The sequence below is a fragment of the Megachile rotundata genome, chromosome 15, assembly GCF_050947335.1.
Source record: "Megachile rotundata isolate GNS110a chromosome 15, iyMegRotu1, whole genome shotgun sequence".
NCBI lineage: Eukaryota > Metazoa > Arthropoda > Insecta > Hymenoptera > Megachilidae > Megachile > Megachile rotundata.
This window is the reverse complement of record NC_134997.1, coordinates 10,350,748-10,373,139: the sequence shown is the minus strand read 5'-3', so window position 1 is coordinate 10,373,139 and position 22,392 is coordinate 10,350,748. Positions and strand designations below refer to the sequence as shown.

The 22,392-nt window shown below is 31.3% G+C and overlaps 3 protein-coding genes across 8 annotated transcripts in view; 2 read left to right on the top strand and 1 right to left on the bottom strand.

Moving 5' to 3' along the window:
* The first annotated feature begins 100 nt into the window (after positions 1-100).
* On the top strand, positions 101-3,973 carry Rga (CCR4-NOT transcription complex subunit regena). 4 transcript variants are annotated; one of them, XM_076540529.1, is made up of 9 exons: positions 101-125; positions 1,506-1,568; positions 1,680-2,156; positions 2,274-2,491; positions 2,709-2,951; positions 3,037-3,298; positions 3,371-3,478; positions 3,561-3,786; positions 3,862-3,973. In XM_076540529.1, the coding sequence occupies exons 3-8, from the start codon at positions 1,831-1,833 to the stop codon at positions 3,778-3,780; spliced, it is 1,377 nt and encodes a 458-aa protein (XP_076396644.1). In that variant the 5' UTR covers positions 101-125; positions 1,506-1,568; positions 1,680-1,830; the 3' UTR covers positions 3,781-3,786; positions 3,862-3,973. The 4 variants fall into 4 exon arrangements, with proteins under 4 accessions (XP_076396644.1, XP_012137601.1, XP_012137602.1 ...); XM_012282211.2 differs by lacking the exon at positions 101-125 and adding an exon at positions 197-750; XM_012282212.2 differs by lacking the exons at positions 101-125; positions 1,506-1,568 and adding an exon at positions 197-750.
* Positions 3,974-4,474: 501 nt separating this feature from the next.
* Positions 4,475-7,234, bottom strand: LOC100876757 (malonyl-CoA decarboxylase, mitochondrial). 3 transcript variants are annotated; one of them, XM_012282208.2, is made up of 11 exons: positions 7,084-7,101; positions 6,775-6,931; positions 6,530-6,670; positions 6,310-6,450; positions 6,007-6,159; positions 5,791-5,944; positions 5,576-5,715; positions 5,364-5,499; positions 5,074-5,286; positions 4,896-5,001; positions 4,476-4,836 (listed from the first exon to the last, which is right to left on the bottom strand). In XM_012282208.2, coding segments are annotated over exons 1-11 (1,485 nt in total). In that variant the 5' UTR covers positions 7,086-7,101; the 3' UTR covers positions 4,476-4,694. The 3 variants fall into 3 exon arrangements, 2 of the variants coding, with proteins under 2 accessions (XP_012137597.2, XP_012137598.2); XM_012282207.2 differs by having other exon boundaries at positions 4,475-4,836; positions 6,775-7,231; XR_001095481.2 differs by having other exon boundaries at positions 4,696-4,836; positions 5,078-5,286; positions 6,775-7,234.
* Positions 7,235-15,227: 7,993 nt separating this feature from the next.
* The window catches only part of LOC100875405 (octopamine receptor beta-1R), a 143,454-nt gene continuing 136,289 nt past the window's right edge, over positions 15,228-22,392 (top strand). Inside the window, exon 1 of the mRNA XM_076540745.1 lies at positions 15,228-15,515. The gene's annotated coding sequence lies outside the window, so the exon portion shown is untranslated. The remainder of the gene's footprint in view (positions 15,516-22,392) is intronic.

The window sequence follows — 22,392 nt, the reverse complement described above, 5'->3', positions numbered from 1 at the left end:
CTAGTGTAATGTCTCCTCTACAACTTACTTTCACCTTCATGGTCATATACATAGTGGGGCAAAATAAAGAAACAAGAAGAACCGATGATGATATGATGAAGGGCACGATAAAAGAAATACGCTAGGTATATGCTTTTGGCCTCGCATCATCATAAGAACGCATGCGTGTTGTCATAGATCGTAGATTGTGTAGAACGAAACTCGCTTATCTTGCGCAAAAGGAACCCAAATTCGACATCTTAGAAAATCCACTCTCTTGTGGGATGAAGTATGCAGTCATATTCAAGATCAAAATTTTCTTGTTTATTAAAATACATCGTAGAATATTCACGTGATTTTGGTAACACGATGAAATAAATAATATTTTAATGGTTACTATTGTTCATTTTATTAGGTGATGTATTTGTTATTTATTTCGGTGTTTCATTTGAATACTGCGGTACAAATGATTATAATGGCAGAAAGTCGTGTCTCTAGTGTTATTGAAGTCTGTGAAACCGAATGACAAAACAGAGACATCTAATTGTTAAAAGTATTGTAATGTGTGTAAAAGTTTGACCTTTTGAAACTTTTTACATAAAAGTCTTTTTTCTATACAAACTACCAGTTTATTGAAAACAACATTTCCTTGTATTATTTCAAGACAACATCGACGTTTTTGTGTTTTTTTTTTACGTTCATTTACTTTGTTTATTATGAATTTGGTGGGTTTTCTTGTGCAGTAACTTAACGACGGATTCAATAATATAGGTAATCAAATTTGGTTTACTTTTTTCTTGTATATTCTGATTGCATATATGCTATAACCTTTGCTTTCTTGGTACTCGTGACTGATTTTATCTTTACAATGTCAAAATCATCGATTTTTCATTCTGTGTTTTTTCTGGAAATAGTAAGTTTACTGAGAAATGTAAGCATAGCTGTAATTTTAAGGATCTAACGATATTGTCAAAAAAGAGGTTCTTATTGAACTATTTTTGTTAAGTTGTATATGATCTCTTTTCACAGTGTCTGTCTCTATTAATTAATTTTACATCTCTATGAGTCTATTTAAAAATATATTAATATTCGAAAGTTATATCCAAAGTAATTTATAAGTATTTATAAAATATGTATGTCTTATTTGTAAGTTACTCAGTATTAAACAGTTCATCGTATATAAATCATGCTGTTTATAATGTTATTTAAAAACTTCTGTATGTTAGATTTTTATAAGTAAATACATTTTTACAAAATCAATTTTTATAAAAATAGTACATATTAATGATTAAGCTGTGCATAACATATGTAAAATGTTATTTCGATGTTTAAATAAAAACTGAAAATAATATAAATTTTTTTAATGCTATAGTTGAATGTAATGCATATTTATTTGTTATTCATATTAATTAATTAGAAAGAATGATGATAGATAAGAATGAATGTTTTATGTGCAATTGTTCATATATATATATTAGTACATATTTTTGAAGCAATGCTCAAATAGAATCTTCGCTTGCCGATAGGTCCATTCTTATTTCCTGTCTTCAATTTTGATATAACCATTGCTATGGTGCTACGATAAAAAGGTAAAAATTAAACAAGTATAGCTAAACTTTAAAAATTAGTGTAATTATTTAATAGCAATTAATGATCTGTTGCTTCTGTCATATAGTTTTGTCTTTACTTTATCTTTACAGGTTGTTACGGGGAGATATTGTCATGGATTTTCCTCAGTTCCATGAAATTGAACAACTTACAAGTGATGCAATAGAAAACAAGTGATTGTGGTAACTGACATAAAACTGTTGGTGTGCCCTAGCAGGTACTTTGTAGTGGAGCCACCAGGCTATGGCCAACTTGAATTTTGAGCAGCCACCACGCAGTATTGCGAACGCAAGCCTTACATCACGCACAGGTGGTGGGGGGGGCTTAAATTCATCGACCCTCACGGGTCATGTCACACCTACTTCGGGCATGTTCTCAGGCTCATCTGCAAGCACTTCAAGTTCAGCTAATTCTGCGGTAGTAGTTACTAACGTTTACCCTGGAGCATCAGGCACTGGAGGTGGACAAAATAGTCATCAACCTCAACAGCAACAGCTCTCTCCTATGGGCAGTAGAGGACTGTTTGGGCAAAGAGCTTTTACTGATAGACGTACAATGCCTGCTCTTGGGTTAGTTCATTTTATTTCAATAAGTTACAAGAATTTGTTGTTAATATTACAGTATTATTGTTTATAGCTCAATACATTGTGTTATATAGTAATACTTTATATATTACAAATTTTCAGAACAAATCCAATGGGTAGCATGGGCACTTTTGGAATACCTCAAAGTCGTAATTACGGATCTCAAATCAATAATTTTCACTCTGTTTTTGGCAGTGGAGGAGGTGGTGATACAAGTACTCCTCCATTGTTGGATTTATCTGAGTTTCCTTCATTAACAAACAGAGGGCAGGGTGATTCTATGCCACAACCTAGTCCTATGCCAGGAAAACAACCTTATGGTATTAAAAATAATTTAAATATCATAACAGATGTAACATTAGGTTTCAGTAGATTATAAGTAACAGGTGTCAGTGTGATGTAATGTATACATTGTTTTCTATGTTTCATTATAAGAAGTATATATATTTAAGTTTAAAATATATATAATCATTTATATTGTTCACAAAATTAATTTTGTATATATCTTTGGTATATAAATATTTGTATTATTTTTAGTTGGAATGGTAAAGCAACCAACATCTGAATCAAGTGAATTTACAATGAGTTCAGAAGATTTCCCAGCATTACCAGGAACACAAAATAGAGAAGGGCCGTCGCCAGGTGGAAGTGTTTCCGGTGATAAAAATATACCTGTTGGACTTGGTCCTGACATTGGACAAGATGTATTACAAGCGAATAGAGCACCTGGATCTGAGAAATCTCAGTCATCTAAAAGAGGCATACAAACATCTCCTGATGGTATTACCTATTATAATAATAAATTATTTGTATTTATTAATACGATCGAGTATTATAATTAATACTGAATATATTTATTTTCTAGGCAAGGTGACTAATATACCAGCAAGTATGGTAAAAGATCAATTTGGAATGGTTGGATTATTGACGTTTATTAGGGCAGCTGAAACAGACCCGAATTTAGTATCTCTGGCATTAGGTCAAGATCTAACTGCGTTAGGATTAAATCTTAATTCGCCAGAAAATCTTTATCAAAATTTTGGCGGACCTTGGGCAGAAACACCATGCCGACCTCAGGATATTGATTTTCATGTACCACCAGAGTATCTTATTAATGCCGCCATCAGGTATTTCTTTTTGTTATATTTATATATTTTTGAATCGCAAATTTTATTATAACAAACGTATGTTTGTTTCAGAGATAAATTAGCGCCAGTTAAATTAAATCGATATAAGGATGATTTATTATTTTACATGTTTTATACAAATGTTGGGGATGTTCTACAATTAGCGGCCGCGGCAGAGTTGTAAGTATTGGACATGAGAATGATGAATCATAAAAAATATTACGATTGTTCTGTTTGCTAACTGTCTGCATTAATTTTAAAGGTATAGTAGAGAGTGGCGATATCATATGGAAGAAAAGGTGTGGATAACGCAAGCACCGGGATTGGGTCTTGTAGAAAAAACATCGACATACGAACGTGGTACTTATTATTATTTTGATGCACAGAGTTGGAGAAAAGTAGCAAAGGAATTTCATTTGGATTATACGAAACTAGAAAGTAGACCTCATCTTCCCACAAACTTTCACCAAACCCAGCCTTGACTACAGGTACTTCTATTGAATTTTTAGATATTGAATTTAACTGTAGTGTGTAAATATAATAAAAAATTTATATCTTTTCAGATCTGCTTGCAGACTATTGTGTTGTCTTTAAGCTGGACAGGAAACAGCTATTGTATAAATGAACAAATTTAATAATCTTTAATAAAAATATAAAATTTGAAGAGTAATTAAATGAAGTTCTTTAATTAACTTATAGTTAAGAATAGGAACGAGCCTTATGTATGCTATATAAATATGTAATAGGAAATATGTTGAAATAATTTTATACATATAGTATACATTTGAGATATGTAGATGCTTATGTATACAACAATAAGATACTTTTTGATGATATCATTTATAAAGGCGTGTTAGGATCTTTATAATGTACATGTTCGAAAACGTTCGTGAGCGAAATAATCGATCAGAACGTATTGTGGTTTAGAAATGCAGTCGTAAAAAGAAATTTCATATTTTAGCTGGTTCCAAAGAACCTCAATATGTTGTGATCATCTTTAGCAAATTTTGCAATTTTTAGGCAAAAAATTTTATTTTCAAAAGTAAATTTAAGAAATTTACTATTTTACTCTATTTATGTATTGAAAAAAATGTGTATTTTCTATAAATCCATTTATTTGGAATTAAACATGTTCTCATATTATCGATGATATCGAAAGTATTGGAGAATTATTTTGGGTGATATATATAGTAATTTATTCAGAGCATTTTTTATCGCTTCAATCAAGTTTTATTTTTAGACAATTTAAAATAATTGTATAGGATATATAGATACAGAAATGGTTATTGTAACAATACTGTAGGACGCACGGAAAAATGCGGACCACTGCAGACAGATATCTGTATCTCTCGCGATTTTTCTTATCAATTCTTGAGGTTTTGATCCCGCAAGACAATTATTTATCACATCCTTTTTTTTGTACAGTATTTTGTAAATTTTCTTGCTGCATAGCAAGATTAATTACATTCTCGGAAGCATTTATGAAATAATTTTCAATATAATTTTGACTATTTTTTTCACACTCGTCTAAATAGTACCTTTAAAAAATATAAAAAAATTACAACATTATATTTTATTACTTTAATGATCGCATTACCTATAGTTCACCATAATGCCACAACTATTTGCAACACCACGCGGTGAAGGATCAGCTAACCAGTTTATTCTCCACATAACAGCTCCGTTCCGAAGATGGAAATTAGCTATAATATAAAAAAAGATCAAAGGTTTGTTATGCATTAAAATTAGAAACCAATTTTCAGCAATTAACATACCAACACTATTCAAAGCGTAGTTTCGCCTTTTTTCTTTGTATAAGTACCATGCACATGCTCGAAGTAATGGTACTTTTAAAACTTCACATAATGATACGTCATTGGTCCACAATGAATTATTAAAAATTTTTTTTAAGCACAATGCAACATTTTCGTCATTTAAAGTTGTTTGTACAGACTTATATTCTTCACTTGTAAAAATCAAATTTATGTCTAAAACAGCATTTAGTATAAATCTAAAATTATTTAGTATAGCTGTATTTGACTTTATACAAATAAATAACAATTACCTTGTTTCATCTTTTCAAGAAGCCAACTTCTAAAATTTGGTATTGGTGATAAACTAGATAGTTCATCTATCATAGGAAATTCAGAGATTATTTGCTTTACAACTTCTTTTATTAAATAATTTCCAAGTTCTATACCCTAAAAAGTAAAATTGAATAATTCTGTTTTCACTATATAACTTTGACAAAATATATTATTTAAATTATTTAGATACCTGCAGTCCTTTTTGTGTTGAAGTTATTGAATAAAATATTGCAGCCTTTATTTTGGTTTTGTGTTCCTCTGAAAATGTTATATCTTTCTTGAACTCACCAAGGATTCTGACCTTTGCTTCTTCAATACCCTTTACACTACCTAGAAGTTAATTACTTCTATACACATTATATGTGAAAATATGCAACATATTTATAAAATGTTATAATTTCATACTTGGTATAATATCACATAATGCTGTGTGCAATACAACAAGAGGTTCTCTTGGCATAGATGGATGAGTGAATATGTAACACCTTCTATATGGTCCCACTCTATGTTTCAAATCTAACCAGTTTTTTACAGGATGTATTGCTTCATAATCTGAAATCTTATTACCTCTATGTCAACTTATTGTGTTATTCTTTTAAGTTTACTATAACAAATGCATACCTTTTGTAATAAGTCACATGCACTTTGCCAAGTTACTCTTTCTAAATGTAGAAATCCTACTGAAAACCAAAGTAATAATAATTCCCGTAGAGTAATGTTTAATTGCTGTATTGCAATACTATCCTCTGTTTCTTTAATTTCTGATAGTAACTCCTAACAGAAACATTCATGCAAAAGAAATGTGCAATGTTAAAATTTCATGATTAAAAGCATAGGAATCATGTATACAAGCTTGTTTCTTATTTGTAACATGCCTTGGTGTATAACATGATACATAAAGATATTAGTTCAAAAATTCCTTACTAAAATATCTGTTCGCAAATCAACAAGAAATTTTACACCATTTTCAAGTCTTCCTATGATTACAAACAGCCACTTATAATCTGGGCTAAGAGCATTTTTTAAGTTTTGTTCATAAGAAATCAACCGTCTTTCATTTTCACACTAAAATAAGATATGAAAACATCTGTATTTTTTTGATATTATTAAGTACTTGACAATGGCAAAATTAATGACACAAAACCTCTGTACAAATTAGCTTTTCTGCTATACTGCATACAGTATCATGTTGAACAGCATATTTGGATGCTAATATACGTAATGTACGTTGTTTATCTGCTAGCTTACTTTGATGATATTCATGGCAAAAAGTATTAGCTTTATTCTGAAATAAAATTTAATATTAATACATTATATAATTTCGAACTAAATATACTTAAAATAAATAATAATAATATTTATAAGTTCTTAAAGAAATATGTAACTAACCTCGATAATCCAATTACTAACATTACGGTTTTTATATTTAAAAACTTCTTGTATTTGCTTTTCAATATATGTAGCATCTTCGCTAGACGAAGATATTAGTCGTAAATTTTTATTAAAAAAGAATGTTGAACCTTTTTCTTTCACCTTACATACAGACCTAAATTGATTACTACGAGTAAATATACTACTGAAATAAAATTTTGTAAACATCATATTTAATATTATCTATGCATATACTATATATATTAATAAGTATTAATGTTTTACAATTATTATAAATAAAAAAATATTCAAGAGTTCCTGATTTACATTACTTGTACTATTGATATTCCTATCTAGAAATCACTGATATCGAATACATGATTTGCAATTATTAAATTCAAGTTGATAACAAATTAATGAATTTGAAATCTCAGAATAGTTTTCATGCATACTATATAGAAAACATTCAATTATTTAATAGTAATCTGTGTGTTGTATAACAAACCGATAACCAAATCATATAATATTCCAAATTTAAGTAGGCCTTTAGTATTTATCATACAAATATATTTTTTATTCATATTGTTACATTATCGTGTGAATTTGACTATTGTAATATTACAGAAAAGGTGCATAATAGATCTAAATTGATGGCGACACTTGTATTGTTTCGAATCGAATTAAACTTGATATTGATTTTTTTGATTTAATAGATGATAATATGCATTTGATTGCATTGAAAAGTAAGATTAATAAGTTTCAGAGTATTTTGACAACGATACCAGGCTACAAAAGTTAATAAATAGAAGGAGAATTAATTAACAATTGACTTTATCTACAGCTATAAAACAGGAATTGACTTTACCCACAAGTGATCTATAGATCAATGAAATGCAATTATCTTTAATTTCTTTTCAGACACTTTTAGTGCACCAAGATGACATTTTTCAGTTACATTGAGATCATAGAATGTTCTATTCGCTTTAGAAAATTATAACAGTTGTTATTTTGAAAGAAAAATACAATAATCTTAATTAGTTTAAGGGTTTCTGTTATATTTAGTGATTAGATAATGGCCGTATTTTTTCGCGCCAATTAGACTACGCCCCCTAGTGACGCCCCATTTCCCGCGCATGCGCAGAAACTCGGCCAATCACCACGTCGCCATCTAGCGGCACAAGATGGGAACTAACGAAAGGCGTGTTTCAAAAGTGTGTAGTTCACCCCGTTCGCCGGAGAGATGGCGCTCCACTTTCTGCGCATGCGCAGAAGCCCGACCAATCACCGCGGCGCCATCTAGCGGCACAAGATGGGAACTAACGAAAGGCGTGTTTCAAAAGTGTGTAGTTCACCCCGTTCGCAGGAGAGATGGCGCCACCAGTTCAATTTTTATAAAAATCCAATTTTTATCGATTTTATTGATTAATACGCTAAGTATTTATCATATATTGATTAATATTAATTTTATGCTGCTTGTAGTGTATTCTGTAGGTCCGAAAATGTAGATTATATGTTCAGAACATTTCGTACACTATATTGTACCTGGTCGATGATATAGGGAATGACATTGCAGTGTTAAAATATTTTCTTTTTGTATTATTAAAATAACAAAAGATTGCAAATCTGTTTTTTCGATGACATAGTGTCTTAGTACAATTTAAGCATTTACAAAATTTTAAATAAAATGTTACATTTCTAAAAAATCTCATATATCGACAGTTCTTCTCACCGCAAGGTGGCGACAGCACCGTCAGACAACCCCCGTCAAAATTTAAATTTTAAAATAGAAGAAGCTTCTACAATTCTCTGAACTTTTCAAATTATCCTACAATCAATCATTGTCTGTCACGTATAAACTTGAATGCAAAATGTGAATATAAAGAACTTTCTGCATCCACGTTTCAGAATCATGAACTTACGTTTAGAGTAACTTTGAAACCTAAACTGTATAAAGGTTCAGCTACTAAAAGTAACTATGTGTATTTTTAGGTTCTAAAAATTCCTTCAGTAAATTAAATATATTATTAAAAATATTATTTATAGGAGGGGGTTGTTCTTAGGTGCAAGGAAACCATATTTAAACGAATTATATCAATTTATTATTACAGTTTTAAACTACAAATTTTGTCAACGTTACGTGTAGTCTTCTTCAAAATTCCAAACCTTGAAAATCACACAATTTTTCTTTAAAAAATTTGTTTTTACAACGAATGATTGAATTATTAAGTCGTCACGAGACTCCGGCACAGCCATTTCAGTTACGGCAGATTTGCTCGAAAACACAGATGATTCCGTCCAACCTATTTCTCTCGGAGAATGAAAGGTATTCAGGTTTTGAATAACTTGTACTTCAACTATTGATCATTACAAGTTCAGCCGTTCGTTTCACGGTATCAAGTGGCGAGCTAGAGGTCGTCCCTTTTGTTCAACGCTTCGGGATTCGAACTTCAGAATCCGAATAAAGGAGCGCTGTCTCATGAATAAATCTTCAAGATGCCGCAATTTCATCGGCACGGACTTTACGAGCTGCGAACATGGATACAACACTATTTCAAACTTTACCATTTCTGTTAGATTCTCTGATTCGAACTTCTATACAGAGGCTAATAATCAGTTACTTTATTTCTTTGGTAAAATTGTTGTAGTGTATGAACAGTTAAAAATGTTGTACTATATGAATTATTAAAAATGTTATTGCTACATGAATTATTAAAAATGTTGTACTACAGGAATTATTAAAAATGTTATTACTACATGAATTATTAGAAATGTTACTATTATATGAATTATTAAAAATGTTATTGCTACATGAATTATTAAAAATGTTGTACTACATGAATTATTAAAAATGTTATTACTACATGAATTATTAAAAATGTTATTACTACATGAATTATTAAAAATGTTGTACTACATGAATTATTAAAAATGTTATTGCTACATGAATTATTAAAAATGTTATTACTAGATGAATTATTAAAAATGTTATTACTAGATGAATTATTAAAAATGTTATTGCTACATGAATTATTAAAAATGTTATTACTACATGAATTATTAAAAATGTTGTACTACATGAATTATTAAAAATGTTATTGCTACATGAATTATTAAAAATGTTATTACTAGATGAATTATTAAAAATGTTGTACTACATGAATTATTAAAAATGTTATTGCTACATGAATTATTAAAAATGTTATTACTATATGAATTATTAAAAATATTATTACTACATGAATTATTAAAAATGTTATTATTATATGAATTATTAAAAATGTTATTGCTACATGAATTATTAAAAATGTTATTGCTACATGAATTATTAAAAATGTTATTACTATATGAATTATTAAAAATGTTATTACTAGATGAATTATTAAAAATGTTATTGCTACATGAATTATTAAAAGTGTTATTACTAGATGAATTATTAAAAATGTTATTACTAGATGAATTACTAAAAATGTTATTATTATATGAATTATTAAAAATGTTATTGCTACATGAATTATTAAAAATGTTCTAATATATGTATGTATTATTAAAAATGTTATAATATGCAAATTGTTTAGACCCTTGTATCATACGAATTGTCTGAAACCTTGCTGCAATATACAATAAATTTAAAAATTTATTTTGACGTCCGAATTGTTTAAAATCTTGTAATGTACGCACTGTTTAGAACCTTGCTAAAAACTTGTTAAAAACATTAAATACATGTATTATTTAAAGTCTTGTGATGTGCGATCTGTGTAGAACCTTGTTATAACATAAAACTTGTTAAAAACATGAAATATATGTATTATTTAAAGTCTTGTAGTGTACGAATTGTTTAGAACCTCGTTACAACACAAGACTAGTTAAAAACATTAAATATTAAAAGTCCTATAACATACAAACTTCCTAAAACCTTGCCATCTCATACGAATTATTACTAACCTCAACATAGTATACGAATTATTAATAAACCTTGAAATAGAATTCATCAAAAGCATAAGAATTCTATTTCCAAAAAATGTAACTGCAAAATCATAAAATAGCTAGTAAAAGAAATAAAAAAGTACGTGGAGTATTTATCAGAGACGAACGCAATTTTTCGAATCGATGTCAGGTCGTTTTTCGATTGAAGTTGGCAAGGTCAACCCCTACGAGGAGGCAGTAGGGTGCATCGATTATGCACTCGCGACCCTCATTCTGTTCGAAGCGGTGCTGACTTTGCCAATGACGAGGCTAATCGGAAGGAGGGTCCATTGCCAGCAGACCACCCTCTTTTCACACAGAAACTGCATCGAACTTACCCCATATTACGGAGGTTGCGGTCGTTCGAGCTACGACTATTTCCGGTTTATCGACGAGTTCTTCATGCGAGTATCATGGACTCGAATGGGACGTTCAAACATTTTTGACCTGGCCTAACTCTACCAAGATTTATTTGGCTACTTAAGATATTTATTACTGATATTATTTTGATATTATTGATGATATCATTTTTGGTAGGATTATTAATCAATTAGTGGATGGAGATACATGGGATATTCATTTTTTGATTTGTGATGATTTATAATAATATTTTTTGCAATTAGCTCGTTAAAAAAGTAGTGATAACAAATTAAAATTGGATCAATATCAAATGGTGGTTCAAGTAGATGTATGAGAAATTTAATTCATTGATAGAATTTTGGGATTTATAATAAAAAATTATTTTAAGGGCATCATTGACTCGTTACAAAACAGATATTTAACTTCAATGTGAAACTGCATTTATTTAACTCTGTTATTGATAGCAAATTAACAATTGATTCAGGCAGTAATACAGAAAAATAAAAATTAAGTGGTTCAAGTAGAAATAATAATTATTATTATATGTTTCAATTATTATTGAATATTCCCCATAAAAATTATAAAAGTATAAAAAAAGAATCAGTAGTAAGATATTTGAAATTAAAAAATGAGATATGTCACAGAAGAATTAAAAGTAATACTACTTGTTGATTCTGTCATATGCGATCCTCAAATTCTACAGATATTGCTTTTAATTATTAATTCGACCGCGTATTCTGAGCACGCAAAATACAGCGGTGTTCTCGGTTCTTTCGTGCAAGTGTTAAGCAGATTATTAGAGCAGTGCAGGTTTAAATTGAAAATTATAGTTGCTTCTGCGTGTACGCGGATCCGACAGTTACTATAGCGGAACTTTGTTGAGCTTGTTCTTGCCACAGTTTCTTTGTCGAGTGTGAAATACATTGTGAACAGTGTATCGTTGTACGGAGACTTTAATGTCTCTAGTAATTTGTTTTGGTGATTAATTATTTAATTATTTTATTAATTGATTAAATTTAATAGAAGCATTTTGTGTTTAAAATAGAAGTTTATGCTTTAGAAAATTTATTGAAAGTATTCAAGTATTTATAAATTTATTAAATTGCAAGTATTTAAGTATTAGGTTAGAGTGCTCTTGTCAGCCATATTGAAAGTAAGGTGATCATTAACAAAATGGACGTGCTTGTCTCTGTATATTTCTTTTTATGTACTTACAAAATGTATTACATAATAGTACAAAATAAATTTACACAATAAATTGCACAAATCTTTAATCTTTATACAAAATGTATTATCATACTAATGGAAGTACTCTTCCTTTTGCAGAAATATTTCAAAATCCCAGCAAAGACAAGAAGACAATCAAAAATTCCATTAAAATTTCATCGAAGTAACATCGAAAAAGTCCATCGATCACTTTTCTTTTATCGAACGAAATCGCCAGATAAATTTTGCAAGAAAACATTATCGATCACTTTAAATCCCAGAAGCATGTGTCGCCCTTTTCTAACTTACCATCCCTTATCTTCAGTGGACCACGGGCAAACTCACTAAATGTCCACTTCCGTGTGGAACAAATCGATTCATCAAATTCCTACACTCTTCAGATTCACGGAACTTTCATCTTTCTCGTAAAATGTCCTGATGATATGTTCAGTGCGTTTAAATGACTGGGAAAGATTATTAGCTATTAATGATTTATACAGATATAAATTAGTATATTCTATACAGCGTGTCTTACAAGTGTAGGTCCCTGAAATGTAGCTGACGTGATTATGAATAAGATTTCCCTTTGCAAAAATGGGGTAGGAAGCTTCGTTTTTGAATTATTAAGGAAAAACGCGGACCAATCAGAGCGCGAGGATTGCGCATGCGCAGACGCGAGAGCGACAGCTTCGAGCCTAGTGGCTGAGCGCGCGTAATCCTCGCGCTCTGATTGCTACGCGTTAGATTACCACACGTTGCATTAGTACGCGTAGAATTACCACGCGTTGCATTACTACGCGTTGGTTAACTACGCGTTAGATCTCCACGCGTTAGATTCCTACGAGTAGAATTACCACGCGTTGTATTACTACGCGTTGGATTACTACGCGTTGAATATCCACGCGCTGGATTACTACGCGCTGGATATTCACACGCTGGGTTACTACGCGTTGGATTACTGCGCGTTGGATTACTACGCATTGGATTACCACACGTTGCATTAGTACGCGTAGAATTACCATGCGTTGCATTACTACGCGTTGGATTACTGCGCGTTGGATTACTACGCATTGGATTACCACACGTTGCATTAGTACGCGTAGAATTACCACGCGTTGCATTACTACGCGTTGGTTAACTACGCGTTAGATTTCCACGCGTTAGATTCCTACGCGTAGAATTACCACGCGTTGTATTACTACGCTTTGGATTACTACGCGTTGAATATCCACGCGCTGGATTACTACGCGCTGGATATTCACACGCTGGGTTACTACGCGTTGGATTACTGCGCGTTGGATTACTACGCATTGGATTACCACACGTTGCATTAGTACGCGTAGAATTACCACGCGTTGCATTACTACGCGTTGATTAACTACGCGTTAGATTTCCACGCGTTAGATTCCTACGCGTAGAATTACCACGCGTTGTATTACTACGCGTTGGATTACTACGCGTTGAATATCCACGCGCTGGATTACTACGCGCTGGATATTCACACGCTGGGTTACTACGCGTTGGATTACTGCGCGTTGGATTACCACACGTTGCATTACTACATAGAATTACCACGCATTGCATTACTACGCGTTAGTAAGCAAAAATTCGAATGTTGATTAGTGAAAGACATCTCTCAAAAATCACATCAGTGATTTGATCAGTAATTGCAATTAATTACAAAAATCAAATGGCATCTTTCATAATTAATATTTCAATACGTTTTACAACCACATGACGGCAAAATTCCGCGTATTAACGAATCGTGTCGATCAATTCTGATAAAGATTCGCAACGAACGATATCCGAGGTAAAATTTTTTCAGCGATACATCACTACAAAACGATAAAACCGAGGAAATTGAAATCGATTGAACGAACTTCATATAAATTTAATGCAACTCGATGCTCAACAGTTTTCTCATGGTTAACTAATGAAGATGAAAGATATCGTTTTCTGTGATACAATAACACGTTCCACAGATGCAGCTCGTTTCACAGTCAGAGAGAAGGTTAATCGTTCTGTGTAAATTGATTTCAATCAAACCCGTTATATAGACGATTTACTTCGGATTTAGATAGAATTATCGTTAACGCTATGTCGTGTACTGGTTAATATAATGGAACGTCACACTAATACCATTAATGTTACGCGTTAAATCTGCGATAAACGATTTCCATTACGAATTTCATTTACATTACTGATAGTGTTTACATTACTACGCTTTCTCTTGTGTTTCTGTGAATATTATTACTGTAACTATCTAACTTACGATTTAATTAAATTCACATTAAATTCGTTATCGTTAAATTATTTTACAAGATTTATTTTTATAGTAAATTTATGAATTCTTTCAATTATTATTAAATTTGCATTCAATGACATTTTTTTTTTTCTGTAACCAGAAAATAAAAATTTTTTCCTGTGCATCATACTCTTTCCACATATACCACTTTCTCTTACGTATAAATCTCACCCTCTACTGTATTTCCTTATGCATCCTCTTCCCGTATACAATATTTATTTTCATACCCTCCCTACATTATATTTCTGTACAACCCTCCCTTAAATCATATTTCCTAAAAACATCCCCATTCTCTACCTTTTTCTTTCATAAACCTCTCCTGCAATACTTCTTCCAACACTCCTACTTCCTGCAACCCTTAAATAACAACCAAAATAAAACACCCGAAAGCCTTAACATCAATAAGCCAAAAATTTCCTCAAAAAATTCCATCAATCCAGATCACTGATCGCAAAGAAAAATCATCCCCTTTGCATCCAGCAATTAACCTTGCACTTGCGAACGCGATAACCGCCCCTCCAACACTTAGAAACCCCTACTTCTCCAGCGACTTGGTGCATCGCACCTGCCCTCCCGAGGAGGGTTGTTTTCGACGACGGTGGTGCCTTTCACGGCGACTCTTGGAACCGCTCCGTGTCTTTCGGAAGCGGACAGTGCGCCCTGACCCGCTGAAACGAGCGGCCTGTCACGCGGCTGCTTCCGCGAACGCGTTTCTACGCGGTGTGCCTTCAAACGATGAATGAAAATGTGTCGTCACCGGTCATTTCTCTCGTTCTATTAACGCCACGAAGCTTTAACTGTCGCACGGTCGACTGCCAGCGCGAAGAAGTTAATAGTTTTCGAGATCGAACAGGTTTGCAGGAGGATAGAACCGTCGGACTGGGCCTTGAAAGATCAGGGTCTCTTCGAAGGGTGGCCCAGGAAGGTCAGTTTTAGAGTACGTTGCCCGAGGCTTTAGAAACTTTTACCGAGGTGAAATGTGGTGGTGTGGGAACTTTTACCGGTGAAGTGAAGGCTTTTTTGAGGAGGTGCATAAGAAATTGTGAAGGACTGAAGATTGAAGGGTGATAGGTGAATGATAGGTGATAGGTGAATGATAGATGATAGGTGAATGTAGCAAATGTGAACTTGAATCATGACAATTTTACTTTAGGAACTTGAGATGAGTTTCGAGTATTTAGAGGGTGATAGGTGAATGTTGGTACCAAACGTGAACTTGGATCATATAAAAAATTGTACTTTAATTTTATTTTAGGAACTTGAGAGTTTCGAGTATTTAGAGGGTGATAGATAATAGGTGAATGTTGGTACCAAACGTCAACTTGGATCATATAAAAAATTCTACTTCAATTTTATTTTAGGAACTTGAGAGTTTCGAGTGACTCTTCAAAAAATTCGGACTCAGATTTTCTTCGATAATTCGAGATATCAAAAGTAATACAAGAGTATGGTCCATCCTGGGATTTCAATGTGAAATATGGAACGTTAGATTTCTTGAAAGTTAAATGAAGGAGGGTGAAAGTGATAGGGCATTTTTCATGGCAGGATCATATCAATTTAAATCGGTACTCTTCACTCTCAATAAATCGCTGTTACCAGATGTCTCAGGTATTTAGGGGTTGATTATTTTTACGAGATAATGGTGTTTAAGGGATTTATGACGTGGAAGAATGGTATTTATGGGATTCAATAAAGAGTTTGATTTAGATCGTTTTTGGTGATTTAGGGGGGAGTTGACGCAAAAATTCTAGTTGGAAAATACATAAAAATAAAGAAGTATAAAATTGAAGAAAAAAATTCTAATGACAAAATACATAGAAATAAACAAATATAAAATTGAATAAACAGAAAATTATAACTACAAAGTACATCAAAATAAAAACAATATAAAATTGAAGAAAGACAAAATTATAACTACAAAGTACATCAAAATAAAAAAATATAAAATTGAAGAAACACAAAATTATAACTACAAAGTACATCAAAATAAAAAAATATAAAATTGAAGAAACACAAAATTCTAGTTACAAAATACTTACATAAAAATAAAAAAATATAAAATTTATAAGAAAAATAATATTAATCAATTTTGCATTCTCTAAATTTTATTGTTAGTTTCCATCAAACCAAATAACCAGACAAATCCAAAATATAATTTCAATTTATTTCAGCACACCCTATATTTAACAAAAAAATCTGAAATAAAATTTTAATAAAAAATATTGAACCAGAGACCGGAAATTATTTAAAATTAATATCAACTCCGAATGAAAAGCAAAAATTCTGAACTGACAAAATAAATAATTTCCCGTCGCAACATTTCGTTGATCATCCAACAAAATTTGTCATATAATTTAAAAGCGTGCTGTAAATATCACAAATTTAATTTGGTAATTAAAGTTTGTTAAAATAGCGGTTTTCCTGATAAGCGAATCTATTAACATTTCTTTATGCAACGATCTGCAATGTTTTGAAAGAAACGAAATATAGGACAGTCATTCTTCGGATTCTTGTTCCATGAGGCGCGCAAAACACGGTTCATTCATTTTTTGAATTCCTCCTCTCCAACGTATGTGAAATACGAGATATTCCTTTTGGAATTTTTCGCACTGCAGCCGTGTAAAATATGGAACGATCGTATTTTTCGGCTTTTTAATCCTTGAAACGCGGAACATTCGGATCTCGTTTGAATCATGGAAGGTGTTAAATTCTGGCTATAAAAATTAAGAATTTCTATCTTATTTATATAACTCGCTTTTATATTCCTTTGTGGATTTAACTGTATTTATTTTAGAGACTATGGAAACTTTTATATCAAACTGTTTTTACTTCAACTTTAGCTATTTTTACTTTGTTTTTAATACAATCATTTTTCAACATTCTTTATATACAAATCTGGTGTGTATTAATTAATATAAATTTGTTCAAAAATTATATTGACACTGACAAATTTTTCGTCTGAAATTTTTAGACTTACTGCAAACTTTTATTGTAAATATTTTTACTGCAATTTCATACAAAATTTTCAAGAACGAATTCAAAAAGTTTAATAGAAATTTGACCGACTTTTTAATGAAATATTTAGTGATATTTTTTACAAGAAGAAATTTATCTGAGAATTTCATTTGCCAACTTGTTGATGTGTTGAATTGCTTGATTTTTTGTTTCAACAACTTTTCATGAACACAACTTTTAATAATATTAATTTCATAATACAGAGAATTAATATTAAAAAAATTGTTGAATAAGTTCTTTAACTTTTCTTGATTATAAAGAAAAAATGTATAAATTTCTTTGAAAACGAAAACAGGTGAGGTTAGGTTCAACTTAATTATTGTTTCATGTATCCTCGAAGCTCCCATTGTATTCCATTTATTATTTTCAATCTCATCGTACCTTTTCAGCTTTTAAATACGAAACCTTTCAAAGTTAAAACCCACAGAAAAAATTGTAGCAACATTTCTCTCCACATTTCCTAATTAATAAACCAACGTATTTGATTTATTAAGTCCACAAAAGTAAATGCGAGCATTTTACGATCCATCGAAACGAAGATCGCGGTCAGCCATGACAGAGTCAACAGACTCCATTTTGTCTTCGTTTCGATCGCAAGGAAAATATTAGCGAGCGAATTTTCGTTTGGAATTAAAGGTCAGCTGAAATGGAACGGCGCTTTCGTTGCTAGAAAATTGCCTCGAATACTGTAAAATTGAAACTGAATTTCGCTAGGTCGATGTTAATTAACACCTTGTTCATTTCGTCCAAACTCGGCCAACCTACTTTTCTCGAAGCAGAAAAAAATGGATCTGGGATAAACTCTGCTGTGTGCGGGGGAAAATGTAGTTATATCGTGACAATCTTAGGTTTCAGTTTTCTCTTTCTTAGGGAAAATTGTTGAGGTGGAAAATTATTTAAATATGGGAGGTGAGGAGTCAGTTGTTGAAAGTTTTGGTGTTGGGTCAATTATTGTTTGTTGGTTCATTTTTTAATTTTTAGTTTTAGACAATTTTTTGCTGACTTATAAGTTTACTATTTTATCAAGTTTAGTTTGTTAACTTATCAGTTTACGATTTTACCAATTTTAAGTTGACAATTTACTAATTTATTAATTTTAACTTGCTAACTCATCAGTTTATCAATTTTAACTATTAATCTACAAATTTACTAAGCTACATAATTATTAATATTTAAAATTTTAGTCAACTTATTTACTGACTTATCAGTTTACCAGTTTATCAATTTTAACTTGACAACTTACCAGTTTATCAATTTTAACTTGCTAACTCATCAGTTTATCAATTTTAACTATTAATGTACAAATTTATTAATCTGCATAATTATTAATATTTAAAATTTTAGTCAGCTTATTTACTGACTTATCAGTTTACCATTTTATCAATTTTAACTTGACAACTTACCAGTTTATCAATTTTAACTTGCTAACTCATCAGTTTATCAATTTTAACTATTAATGATCAAATTCACTAATCTGCATAATTATTAATATTTAAAATTTTAGTTAACTTATTTACTGACTTATCAGTTTATCGTTTTACCAATTTTAACTTGACAACTTACCAGTTTATCAATTTTAACTTGTTAACTCATCAGTTTATCAATTTTAACAATTAATGTACAAATTCACTAATCTGCATAATTATTAATATTTAAAATTTTAGTCAACTTATTTACTGACTTATCAGTTTACCATTTTATAAATTTTAACTTGACAACTTACCAATTTATCAATTTTAACTTGTTACCTTATCATTTGTACATTAATAGTTAAAATTGATAAACTGATAAGTTAACAAGTTATAAATTTATTAATCTACATATTTATTAATATTTAAAATTATATATAATTAAAACAAGAATGTTTTGCATAAATCTTTCATACACTATTTTATTATTTTTGTAGTGAACCTATAAATTACAGCCTGCAAAATTGTCAGTCGTTCACTAGTTATTCCTCTAGTGTTTTCTACGTTCATAGAAATAAAATACAGTCATCAAACCTTAACACATTGCCACACTAAGACAACACAAAAAAAAATAAAAATTGTTACTTGAAACAAATCTCAAAATATTTTCTCCCATTCCCCACTATTTTTACCAGTACCCAATACCATCTACAAAAGTTACTAAACGAAGTACTAATACATTTCCAAATTCCTATAACGTACCCGCAAAAATTGAAACCCACAAACCACCGAATCATTCCAAGAACGAAGCGTCAAATCGAACGAAACAATCTCGTTGGAAATTCAGTTTGCTCGCCAGAGGTCCGCGAGGAAATTGGTCGGAAGAAGCGTGAACCGGAAGCGTGGATGTTTGACGGCGATACCGCGAACCATTTCAAGATGGTCGTAAAAGTGTTCGCCGGTGAAATTGTTCCGCGTTCATCCTGTGTGTGTTTTATACTTCGAATAACGTCTATCGATTGACACACATTCTATGCTTTTCTGACGTCCACGTAGTGTGTGGGCGACGAGTTCCGCTTGAGATTCACCCACCTTCCTCTCGGGGTAATCCGTCGTCCGTGAGATTGGATTTTCTACGATTTATACGATTTGCAACGATTAAAAGTTTCGGGGGCTCGTGTTTCGTCCGCAACTTTCGAATATTTTAGTGTTGCACTTCCGCAAATTGCGTGTGCGATGTTTATTTGTGTATTGAGGGCTGTTTGTTTTGTGATGACGGAAATTTAAAAAAAAATTCTTTATTGTTTCATTTTTACTTGAACATCGAATTTCTGTTTACAGAATTATATGACTATGTTTGTATTAATTTTTGTGTTCATTTTTTAAGACGTTCTTAACTGAAGAATTTGAGTCAGTTTTCAGGATGAATGTACTACTTCTTCACATATTATCAAATTTTATAAAAATTATTAAGATTGCACAGAAAAAAAATTCTTTATTGTTTCATTTTTACTTGAACATCGAATTTCTGTTTACAGAATTACATTACTATATTTGTATTAATTTTTGTGTTCATTTTTTAAGACGTTCTTAACTGAAGAATTTGAGTCAGTTTTCAGGATGAATGTACTACTTCTTCACATATTATCAAATTTTATAAAAATTATTAAGATTGCACAGAAAAAAAATATTTTATTGTTTCATTTTTAGTTGAACATCGAATTTCTGTTTACAGAATTACATTACTATGTTTGTATTAATTTTTGTGTTGATTTTTTAAGATGTTCTTAACTGAAGAATTTGAGTCAGTTTTCAGGATGAATGTACTACTTCTCCACATATTATCAAATTTTATAAAAATTATTAAGATTGCACAGAAAAAAAATTCTTTATTGTTTCATTTTTATTTGAACATCGAATTTCTGTTTACAGAATTACATGACTATGTTTGTATTAATTTTTGTGTTCATTTATTAAGACGTTCTTAATTGAAGAATTTGAGTCAGTTTTCAGGATGAATATATTACTTCTTCACATATCATCAAATTTTATAAAAATTATTAAAATTGCACAGAAAATTATTTTATGTCAATTTGTTGCAGAGGTTCAATCTTTAACTATGTACATTATTATAAAAATTATTATAAACACCTAAATAATTGTATCATCTTAATCTATTAACACTTTCAATTTATAAACATTGAAAAAACAACGCATGAGTACAAACATACTAAAAATTATTTTCTCAGAATTAATCGCAAAAGTTGAAAATCCGATTTCAATTTTCCAGAACGAAACTATTAAAATTGAATAATTTAAAATTAAAAAAAGTAATGTTTCTAACATTTAAAACGAAGCGTGAAAAATATGGCCATAGGAATTGCATATTCAAAATCAACGCGTATAGAGAAACAGCGCGCGCAGAAACGGAAAGTTCAATCTAAACTCGGGCCATCAGAGACCCAATTATCCGGGGCGCATCGTCAGGGGAATCGCAATCCAGCGGTTCTAAATATTCGTTGAAAGATGTTGTTAACCCCCTTTTCCGCTTTAATGCGGTTCCAGCCGCCATTCCGTGGCCACGACGTTGCAATTAAAGGCCTGAGGAACACGCGGCAGCCACAGAATTCAGCCGCTCTTTCATTATAAACGCTGACATGCAGCGACACAGTCGTTTTCATAGCGCCACAACGCCCGAAGAAAGTATTTTCATCGTCGGCCAATTCCGTGGCTCTTCCTCTAATCTTCCTTGCAAATAGCTCCATCTTAGCGGAATCACTTTTTAACTCTAAGCTATGGCGAACAAACTTTTTCTCGGTTGTCCGAGAAATGGGATATTGGAGTAACGGTGATAGAGCGATAGATGCAATCTGGAGGATCGAATGAGAGATAAGCTTTTTAGATGGAAAATAGCTTCTTTGGGATGGTAGGTGGTTGTAGGTGGATTGTTATGGGTGCGTGGATTGTTATGAGGGCAATTAGGGTGGATAGAGATTAGGAGATGGCTATTTGTGGTGACAAGTGTGATGGACAGCTCTTTTAGGGATGGATTTTAATTTTTGAGGTTAGGAATTCGAGATGGAAGTTTATGATGACAGATGTGTGAGGAGATCTTTTGGAGATATTATAGATTCTAATTTTTGAGGTTAGGAATTCAAGATGAAAGTTAATGATGACAGATGTATGAGGAGATCTTTTGGAGATTTATAGACTCTAATTTTTGAGGTTAGGAATTCAAGATGAAAGTTAATGATGACAGATGTATGATGAGGTCTTTTGGAGATATTATAGATTCTAATTTTTGAGATTAGGAGTTCAAGATGGTAATTTATGGGGGTGAGTATGTGGATAGCTCTTCTAGAGATAGATTCTAACTTT